At 39.4% G+C, this 10,986-nt stretch overlaps 1 protein-coding gene across 1 annotated transcript; it reads left to right on the top strand.

Moving 5' to 3' along the window:
• Window positions 1-273: 273 nt before the first annotated feature.
• Window positions 274-4,500, top strand: NENF (neudesin neurotrophic factor). The gene is made up of 4 exons (XM_084512255.1): window positions 274-426; window positions 1,532-1,592; window positions 2,754-2,857; window positions 3,640-4,500. Exons 1-4 carry the CDS (start codon window positions 289-291, stop codon window positions 3,814-3,816), a joined length of 480 nt encoding a protein of 159 aa, XP_084368381.1. The 5' UTR covers window positions 274-288; the 3' UTR covers window positions 3,817-4,500.
• The last annotated feature ends 6,486 nt before the right edge of the window (window positions 4,501-10,986 follow it).

The raw sequence follows: 10,986 nt of genomic DNA, 5'->3' as shown, positions 1-10,986 counted from the left end.
TATATTTACAACACGGGGACAGCGCGTCATTTGAAATAAGTAAAAAACAAACAAACAAACAAAAAAACCCCACTATTTATTCCCTCCATCCTTCGGCTGAACAAAACCCAAACCAACTGCCACAGGTTACGTGACGAGAAGCGAAACCTCCTCAACCCTCCCCGCGCCATTTCACCCGCCCCGAGCCCCCCGCTCCCCGCCGCCGGCCCCGGGGCCGGGCAAGCCCGGGGCTGGCTGAGGCCGGGAGGCGGAGGCGGAGGCGGGCCGGGGCCGGGGCCGGGGCCGGGCATGGCGTGGCGGCTGCTGCTGGTGGCGCTGCTGGCGGCGGCCGAGCAGGAGCTGCGCTTCAAGCCGCCGCCGCCGCCGGGCGAGGCCCCCGTGCGGCTTTTCACCGAGCCCGAGCTGGCCAGATACGACGGGCAGCAGGTAGGGGAGGCCGGCGGGGCGGCACGGGGCCAGGGAGCCGCCGCAGGACGTGGGTTGTGCCCCGGGGGCTCGGGGGGAGCCGGTTTGGGTCGTGCGGAGCTCGGCTTGGCCCCCTGTGGGCCCGCTGCAGCAGTGCACGGGCCTGCATCCTTCCAAGAAACTAACCAGCTCCTGACTAAAAATACACCTGATGTGCAGCAGCCAGCGGAGAGGCTGGGGCTGGTTAAGTAAAGCAGATGTCAGCAGGTCAGCTCTGCGTGTTTGTGTGTTTACCTCGCACTCCCTTAATCAAATAAGGAATGCTGCGTGCCGCACACCTTTCTGTCTTGGACAGCACGACGAGCAGAAAGCTGTAGTTTATCGTCTTCCAGCAGACAAGTGTCATGGGGTGACTTGCACGAGGGACATGTTCTGCATCATGGAGATTAAACAGATTTTCTTACCCCATATGCTTAAATAAATCCTCAAAAGATCTCTGGGACAATTTAAAGCACAAGCAAGAAATTTCAAGAGAGAGAAGAGGTATGTTTGTGTACACACAAATGAGAGGCAGATTTCCACAAAATAAACTGAGTTTTAACCCATGGCTATTTCTCTACTCTCCCTATTCAGACTGGAGAGGCTTAGAAATACGATGTTGCCGCTAGTTTTCCAGGGGACACTCAGATTTTTTTTGCAGGGAGCAGCTTGTGATGTGGGAGTGCACATCCTTTTTTTATCTCCTTTATAGTCCCCAGTGCTGTTTTCATTTTTCTTTCTGCTGATGACAAGAATTTGATGACAAGAATTTTCTTTCGTGATGACAACAGCTGACACAAGGATGCATGGATAGGTGACAGAGGAGAGACTTCAGATCAGCCAGGTATAGAAATGCCCCGTACTGTGTTACCCAGATGCACACAGACATATCATTTTTACCAGGCTGCTGATTATGGGGTCAAATAAAATTGCCAGGCTATATATTTATTGTGCATTGGATTGTAAGCTCCTTGAGAATATAGAAAAGAGCATTTCATTCTCTTGTAAGTATGGATTTCATAGCTAAAAGTAGTTGTCTTTTGCCTACCCTTAAGAATTGAGGATGTATTGACCACTTTCTTTCCAGGAAGGACAGCCCATCTACCTAGCAGTGAAAGGAGTAGTGTTTGATGTCACCTCTGGAAAAGGCAAGTTTGCATCGCTTCTGCTGTCTGCTTTGGTTTTGTGGTGTTATTCAGTCATTTGTTCTTAAATGTCCCCAAACTATTAAAAATCTGCAGCTCAGTTGCAGCAAAAATAATACACTTTTTCCTTTTAAAAAATACCTTCCACCGGCACCTCCCATGCTAAGGGTTTGTCTAGAATTTACTCCTCTTTGAGCTTACAGCACACACATAGACAGACAACCCAGTGTAATGCAAGTAAGCTTGCAGGCTGATGACAGCTGCCTGGGTCCCCGAGTCCTCACCACGTAGTAGCAGCGTTCCCTCAGCTCCGGGCCTCCTCCCATGTTGAAGGGGTGTCCAGTGGTGTGCTCAAAACTGTTGGAAGAGTTGGCTATGATTTTGGATGGGGATACCCACGTAACTTTTTCTCCTGTAAAATTTTGTTACTTCATGAGGCTTCCTGTCTCATCATATACACTTGGCTTAGTGCTCTACATGTATTTGCTGTTTGTGCCTTCCCTAGGAAATAGAGATGTTTTAATTTGAACTCTGGTTCTTTCTTCTCTCTCTTTCTTTCTTTCTTTTTTTTTTTTTTTTTTGGTTGGTTGGTGTTTTTTTTCTGTTCTTTTTATGGAAAACAGGAAACATTCATAAAATGTTTGAAAGCACCAAGGAGGCCTGGCCACTTGCCCTAATGTCATAACAGGCACCCTCATGGCTTGCTGCTTTACTTGTACTAAGCTTGTCAATACACCTTGTCTGGACGTATATATCTGATGATCTTCAAATCCTGAGTTAGACAAGGCTTGCTGCTGCAAATTCTGGAGTCTACAAACTATTCATGAGAATGTAGAGCATAGCTCCATAAAATTTTAAGACTGCAGTATAGGAGTTCAACAGTTGTGTTACACAACTGCACTCTATGTTTTGTTTGTTTGTTTGTTTTGTTTGATTGGTTTTTTTTTGTTTGTTTTTGTTTGTTCATTTTTGTTTAAGGACTCGCATATATTATAAAAAAGCAGCAAATCAAAAGTCAGTTTTGGAAGGAAGGGTCTTAGACTCAAGTTGTTGGTTTCAGCAAGTCAAATAGGCTGGTGAAAATTAGAGGCTGAACCTATCCTGTACATTGTCAGACCATCACTTTGTTGTCTTATTTTGCTTTGTTTTATTTACCTCTGACAGAATTTTATGGAAAAGGAGCCCCATACAATGCTTTGGTTGGGAAAGACTCAACAAGAGGAGTTGCAAAGATGTCTCTGGATCCAGCAGATCTTACTCATGACATAGTAAGAAGTGGACTATTATCTTAATTGCACTTTGCAGAGCTTTACTCTTTTGCTTTGTGTGCTGCTAGTTAATGCACATGAAAAGCTCAGAAAGATGATGAATTATAATATTCAATTAATTTATATTAGAATAGAATAGTTCAATTAGAAGGGACTTACAAAAATCGAGTCCAACTGCCTTGCCATTATTAACTCTATTAACTTCATTAACTTTATTATCTTTTATTAACTTCATTAACTTTTATATATATACTTTATATTATATAAATTTATATTTATACTTTATTTATCCTTTAAGTACATTTACATCTTTTAATTTTAAATCAAAATGCATTAATATTAATTTTATTTTCATATATATTTCAATATATATATAGATTTCAATACATTAAATGTATTTTCAATACATAAAATGGACACATACTTAACTGCTTATGAAAGCTGCCATGCTAACAGCCTTAGAGAGGGAAGTTTTTAATCTGTGGAGCCAAAACAACTTATATAACCAAGCATGTAAAGGGGAAATTGCCCGCTGGTTAAAAAGATGCTGCCAAAGAAAGTAAATTACTTTCTTTGTCAATTGGTTTAGTTTATTCTGTGTCACTGACGTGGCACTGGATGCTAACTGTGACAGTGGGTTGCTTATTTTAGGTGTGATTTACTTAGGCAAGAAAATGAAGGGAGACAAACCGTCTGATTCAGAGTAATCAACAGAAAAGAAAAATGAATGTAATTATCTACTTTTTTTTTTTTTTTTTAATTTTTGACCCTGTTTCATTTAGACAGGACTCACCGAAGAGGAGCTAAAGTCACTGGATGATATCTTCAATAATGTTTACAAGGCTAAGTATCCAATTGTTGGCTATACTTCTCGAAGAATCCTGAATGAAGATGGCAGCCCCAACCTAGACTTTAAACCTGAAGATCAGCCACATTTCAACATCAGAGATGAGTTTTGATAAACATTTTTGTACCCAGAGAATGCCTGGGGAGGGGTGTGCTAGGTTTCCTGAAAGGCAAACCACTTTATGTAAACTGCGTGTGTACACACTCATATATTTTCTAAACAAAAGACTGACTGATGATAGCTGGTTGTAATGAATTCCTGAAAATAGGAAATCAAACAGATCTGTATTAGTGGCATACATTCAGGCCGTTTATGCTGAATTACAGGAACTTTTTATATAATCAAGTTCTTTCTGTCTGTGTTTCTTTGTCTACAAGTATATAATGTAAAATTACATTCCTTAACAGAAAAGGAAGTTTTTAATAGTTGAAGCATGAGTGGTCTTTTTGTAAATCCCAAGTTGTTTCCCATTCCTTGGAGAAGCAAATGCATTATCTGGACAAGCTAACATCAATTCTCTGTACTTCAAGTGAGTATAGGTCTCGTGTATAAACAGGTATAACAGATGCTTATACTTTAAAAGGCATTGTGGGTTTAATATTTGAGAGGTTTGAGAATAATGGATATAAAACACTTGATCTCAAAACATAGCTACAGTACTTATGCAAGCCTGCAGATATAAAACAAAAAAGTCTTTTTTTCCTCTTGAGAACTACTGTAACATTTCAAGTAAGACTTATTGTGTTAGTTTTGAAAAAATGACACTTTATTTTCATTTTTTGAAAAAATAATCAGAGATGTCGTCTATATCAGATTATGATGATTTCCTTCTAGCTTCTTCCACTTTTCTCTGACAAAAAAAAAAAGATAACCCACTGTTTACTATTTACTCTTACAGCCCAAGTTTATTATAGTAGTTCAGAATCCTGTGGATATTTCTAGCATATTATGTGGACGATTTCTAATCTCATTTTTAATTTCTATTAATTTTTTCTGTGTTTTTAATCTAACCTCATCGTTGTTGCAAGGAGATAAGCATTCACGTGTTGCTCTTCCTTTTAATCTAATATAAAACTCCAGATCCTCTAGGGTGAAAGCACCCCCCTTTCATCAGGTGTCTGGCAGTCTTTCAGCAACCAGAGGACAGTAAAAGCGTGTGCTATATAAATTGCTGCTAACCACTGACTTCTAGGAATTTAAACAGAATGTAAATTGACACATATGTGGATTTACCCGCTAGGTTGAATTGTCATGGAAAAACTGAGCAGCTGCTCCTAATTCATCAAAGATGTTTTGTATTTCATTAGTGTTGTGGCATTTTTGAAGGAAATATATTTAGATTATTCTCCACTTTCTGGTTTGCATATTATGCTGGGAGAAAGGGACAGTTACCTGTCGGTGAAAAAAAAACGGAAAAACTTTCTTTGCATTTATTCTTTCTTTCTCAGTGCTACTGATTTTACTCTAAACTTGTTTTGTATTTTATTAGACCGCTTAATTTGTCAGATGGGTTCCATGAGCCCCTTGCTATTTGATAGTGCTCTCAGGTGAAATAAGTAACTTGTCATTTAAGAAAAAGTACTGCTTCAGGTAATTATTTTTGTTTTACTGCTGTTATTATAACTGCTGACCTTTTGATTAGATGCCAACAACAGCTGGGAGTTAGCTCCTTGATAAGATACCTGCCATCTTTACAAGAATGCATATGGGTTTGGTGATAATGGTGGCAGTTCTTTTGCCAGGAGTTCACAAATCATTTCCCTATTTCTACTGTTTTTCCCCCTTCTCTTCCCTTCCTTTCCTTGCACGGTTACTTATGGGGCAGCTGCAGCAGTTGTGCTGCTGTGATTAGTGTCATAGTCTTGGCTGAGCCAGGATCAGCACGTCCACCACCGTTTCAAAAATTTTACATGCATAATTTTGTAGCTGGATTGTAACCCAGTACCACTGAGTGGCTTCATGTTACTGTTTGCTTCCTGCGTTTCCCTTTGCTGATCTCAAAGAGGGTAACACACCTCCTGTTTGTACTAAAATTCAGGTGCATTTCAGTGAAAAAACTTGCTGATGCAGCAGGAAATGGTTATATAAACCTCGCCCTTTTAGCATGAGATCCTTGTGGATCCAACCTGCTCTCACTCGTGTCTGTAAACAAAGAGAAATGTTTTCACTAACTTCCTTTTTTTTTTTTTTAATGGTCCAAGCTTTTAATGCATTGCTGTGCTGAAAATATCTAATGATAGTTCTCTCTTCAGAATGTTAAGAAATATCAGATGGGCATAACCTCAGCTGCTGTTTACCACCTGATACTTTTTTCTGATAGTTCCTCACTTTGTCCTGACACATTTGACTAATTTTTATGACAGGAAAGATTCTATTATCCTTAATCTAGACTCCTCTGAATAACAACTGGAGCAATATGACTAACAATATAAGCAAGCAAAATTCAGTAAAGGGGTTATGAACTTCAGATCAAAGTATTATCTTTATTTTTGCAGTTGTAGAGGCTGCAGTTAAATTAAAACATACTAAAAGCATGCAAGATGTATTAGCAGAGGTTAATTACAGCGTTATTATTGCATCCTAATCAAAAGACCACTACCTGCCAGAATGCCGGGACTCCAAATCCTGAGCAGCTGGGATTTTTCCAAGAAGTCCATGTCTTTGGTATTAGACCAAGTTACTTCTTTCCTAACTGTTGTGTGCACGTAGACACTGTTTCTATGAAAAATGTGAGCATTTCATTGATTTAATTGGTTAGTTTTTGTAATGGTTTTCTTAAGCAGGAAAGGTCTCCTGTTTCTTCAAAAACTTCAGCCTAGGCTGATATTTATGGTCTGATTATTCTGAGTTCATATCTGGTATTATGTAGGAATCAGTGTAGGATCATATTTCAGCCTGTACTTGTCAGACCTGCCAGACTTCCACATTTCAGTAAAAATTAAAAGAGGATGCTTGACTATTTATGTACAGCGCTTCCGACTGGGAAGCCTCTACATGTGGTTTGTAAACCACTGTCTTTAACCGTTGTTTCAAAACCACCATCAGTCTCCATAGTCTACAAATGATAGGTTGGAAAGGTCTTTAATTGCTGCAGTCTTTCCCTTGCAGAACTCCCAAGAACGTGTAGAACTTCAGAGTGAAAGAGGAAAAAAAAAAAAGAAAGAAAAAAACTAGTCCATCTGAAATGTGTTTGATGTAATTTGCATCTGTTCGAGAGAAAATGGAAGAGATGCGCAAGTTTCATAGAGAAAATTCAACACAAATTTTTCAGCTGATCTGGTTAAACAGAAGAGAAATTGAAAAAACTTATGAGTACTTCTGTGAGTGAAAAAGCTACCATTCAGTAGGATTCAGCTGCACCATCAGTAAGATGTGCTAAGTCACGGTGATTAGTATTTGCATATTGTCAGACGAATACCGGATATTCTTAGAGACTATCTCCTGAAATCCTTAGAGCTGACATAGGTGGTGACAATTACACGCTGTTATCCATCACCCACTTAAACTTTAGCTTAAAGTTTTTCTGTCCAGTCAGGAAACAGTATACAAGCCAAGCAATTTATGACAAATCCATGCACCATGAGGAATATTCAGATTAAATAAAACAGTTATGAACTTGTAACTTGAAAACTACTTATGTCGTCTACAGAATTACTAGTTTCAAAGACCTTCAGTCCTTGTTTGTGAATGCTTTAACTTAAAACAAAACAAATCTGAAAGTTAAGGGGCTTTTTAAAGTATTTGACTCAGAGCCCTATCTGTGAATGCTGATTCAGATAGTTACAACACATAATGTATCTGACTACTTTGACAGAAAAATCAACTATGTCCAAACACAAATTTTCTTCACTCAAAGTCTCAAGGAAGCATGTGATAGGTGAGCATTACTGCTAGAAGTACTCTAACAACATAGGCACGATTTTAATCTTGGTGCAACAAAAACAAACAACAAAACTAACCCAGAGAAAAGAATAGGTGGGAAATAAGAATGTATCTTAGGGTGGCGTTTGGGCAATTCATACTGGTAAGGTAGATTTGGCAAAGGAATATGTGCAAGTCTGATAACAAACAGCACTTCCTATTTTTATTTCTCTTAAATATGGTCAATGACAACAACTTAAGCTTACACCCTTTCCCTAGCTGTTGGTCTTTACATAACTTCTTTTGTTTTGGCTTTTTTTCTTCCTGTTCAGTAGAAGGTGCAAGTCCTAATCTACTTGTGTACAAAGCTTGTGCTCAGGTCTTCTTGGCTAGGGTTATCTGTTGAGAAGAAATTCGCAATAGCTAAAGTTCTGTGAAAAACAGAGCTTGTGCACCTGGATGCACTGCAGAGCCACAGGATGTACTCATGAATAAACAGTTCCTATTACTGTTTCCCTTAGGTTATTTGCAGTTGTTGCAATCAGAAATTCTGCACTGTAATGACTGTTTCAGATGACTCTGCTCTGCAGTACTTCTTGACATGAAGTTATCCTTTATCCTTCTGACGTGAGACATTATCCTTTTGAGAAGTAAAAAGTTTAGAAAAATCTAGGTGCAAGCCATCTTGGAGATAAGCCACCCACAAGAAAATGGGAGTATGACATTGTTTTCTCCCAGCTGAAAGAAACCTCTCTGGAAAGCTAATAAATCAATGTCCCAGTGTCCGTGTTTTACTTTCCAGATTTTGCTGAAAGCTTTCTCACATTGTGCAAAGGCAGCAGAGACTTTTGTGTAACCCTCACTTTGTGACATTTGGGTCCACTTCTTGGCATAACTACTCGGGCTTTAGGAGATTACAATGAAACAGATCGGATAAACACATACGGAATCCAAGCAGGCCTAAGCTTGTAGGGATGTTTGAAGGTAGAGCTGAATGTACAGCTTTGTACCCTTCTGTTGTGGACAACAGAGTCTTTGAATGAAAAAGACTTACCGGTAACATTTCCTTCAGTCAGTAAAGGAAAAGGCATTTTTCTTTTCTGGTACCCCAGCTGACAGAATTAGATGATGATTAAAGTGGAAGTTTCCCTCTGCCTAGTTCTGTGCTCTCTTGCAGAGATACTAAATTCAGTTGTGTTGGATATGCAGAGTTTAGTTACCAAGCAATTAACTGCTTGAAGGAAAACTTTATAGATTAAACATACAAGTGGTCCAAAGTAGCTGTGGCAGATCAAGAATATCCTAGGGGTCTACACTTCTAGTTGGAGGCTCTGGTTACATGCCCTTTATTTTTAATTCCAATGCTGTTTCGATAATGATCACAGATTAATTTTTATGTTTGAAATAAGCTCCTAAAAGCAGTCTCATTGAAAAGAATACATATTGCTCCAATAAATATAACATGCTCATTTTGAACTGCAGAACTGTGCAGCTGTGCATCTTAGATCTACTTTTAAAAATGCATTCTTGTGCATGTAGAGATGCTTTAGGAGTATGTGCTGAGCCTTTATGATTCTGTACATTGAATTTTACATACGTCCCCAAATTGCTGCTGCCAAGGATAAGTACTTCCTTCCCAGTTTTCTGATTGGTCTCCTGGAGCTGGAAGAAAACAGCCTGTTGAAAAGTTTATATGCAAAGCAACAGTACATCGGTGGAATATAACAATCTGCAGCAGACAGAAGGAAGGTGAGTGAAATTCTACTTATGGAAAGCAGCGGGAGATTATAAATAACTCACAGGAGAGTGCACTTGCAGAAGAGGTGAAACCTGCTGATGCACTCAGAGGAGAGGTTGAACTTGAGAACGGAAAAGTGCGACATCCTCCTCGGATACAGTTCTGGGAAAATCAGCGTGAATTAAACAGTCTGTGACTGCTGGCTCCTTGTTTGACATCCTCGGTCGCATTTCCCAAAAATACTGATGCAAGTGGCTTTGATACCTTGCAGGTGCCTGGATTCACAGCAAATTATACTGCTACTATTCAGCCCAAAACTTAGCAATTCTTCTCTCTTCATCTTTAAGAGATATCCAATTCCAGTTTAAGAACAAAGGCTGGAGTTTTGCTGGTGAAGAGCTGACCAGGGGCACTGAGAAGGTGTTGCACTTCTCAGCTCCAGCACAACTTTGTGATCTGTAAAGCCAGGCTTCCTATCTGTTAAACAAACTGATGTTTCCCTTGAATTCCCTTTGTCTTTTATCCTTGTTGGGGCTTTCAGTCATTTGAAGAAGGTAATGTTGGTTGGCTGGTGGGACCCTAAGATGGCTGTAAGACTAACAATGCTACTTACTGAAGCCACAGCTTTAATTTCAACACTTCCAAACAGGTATCACTTTCAGCTGAAGTGAGCGCATTTTACTCATCTTCATCCATGTCTGTCATCACTTGAATTTGCTTGGGTCCGTTGGTCATTTGTTGAAATATTGGTAGAAACAGTGATGCCCCCCCCACAGTATTTCTGGCTCAGATGCTTGAAGATACCATGTAGAAGGTGTTTCATAACATTGCCAGGAGGTGTAATCATACACCTAAAATGCACAAAATGAAGGTGCAACTGGAAGCTAGAGGTAAACTTTCCATCCACTAGGATTGACTAGTTTATTTTTACAAAGACTGGGTATTGCAAGTAAGAAATGGGCCTCCAATCCCCAAACAACTGTTTGTAGTCTTTGCAGACTAAGGTAAGTTCATATCAACTTCCATAAGCACTTAAAGGAAGCTTGGAAAAAAAGTGAGATCTTAAGCAAGATTTTATCTGAATATTTATATTAGCTGTATCTGCTACACAAAGCAGTGTGTGTGTGTGTGTGTGTGTGTAAATATATTTGGGAACATTCAATACATAGGGGAATGATATTACTCCAGAATATTGTAGCTCACCATATTGCATGCCCTGTCAGAGATCATGTGTGTAAATTCCTCATGATTCTGTGAAAACACAAATACAAACTAGTCTAGCTAAGTCTTTTAAATGCATCTGGCTTATGTTACCCTTAAAAAATCATTCCCATTCCATGACACTGTTTGATTTAACAGCGACAGAAATAAATCAGGGGTTCTCCTTACACTAACTGAAAAATGATCTCACTGAATGCTTTTTCTTCACAGCTAGGAACCTGCTGGCCACTTCTATCTCTGATTGTGTGCGCTGTTCACAGAACAGCACTGTAAGAACCGCATCAATTATTTACATAAATATTTTTAAAATTCTACTTTAAAATATATATTCTGTTTTTAATGCAATTGAACTGAAGCCAGAGAGAGACAGCACCATGTGACGAGAGAAGTCTCCATGAGCCACTGTGAAGCACTTTTAGATCTACAGGCAGTGTTTGGAAAGCCAAATGAATTCTGCAGAAT

Source organism: Aythya ferina (assembly GCF_964211825.1).
Source record: "Aythya ferina genome assembly, chromosome: 3".
NCBI classification, from domain to species: Eukaryota; Metazoa; Chordata; class Aves; order Anseriformes; family Anatidae; genus Aythya; species Aythya ferina.
The sequence above is the reverse complement of the archived record's forward strand: the minus strand, read 5'-3'. Positions and strand labels throughout refer to the sequence as shown.

Excerpts from the sequence above, each read along its gene's own strand:
- NENF (XM_084512255.1), top strand. The coding sequence starts at position 289 with ATGGCGTGGCGGCTGCTGCTGGTGGCGCTGCTGGCGGCGGCCGAGCAG. Across the intron at positions 427-1,531 it reads CCAGATACGACGGGCAGCAG|GAAGGACAGCCCATCTACCT; the intron begins GTAGGGGAGGCC and ends CTTTCTTTCCAG. Across the intron at positions 1,593-2,753 it reads TGATGTCACCTCTGGAAAAG|AATTTTATGGAAAAGGAGCC; the intron begins GCAAGTTTGCAT and ends TACCTCTGACAG.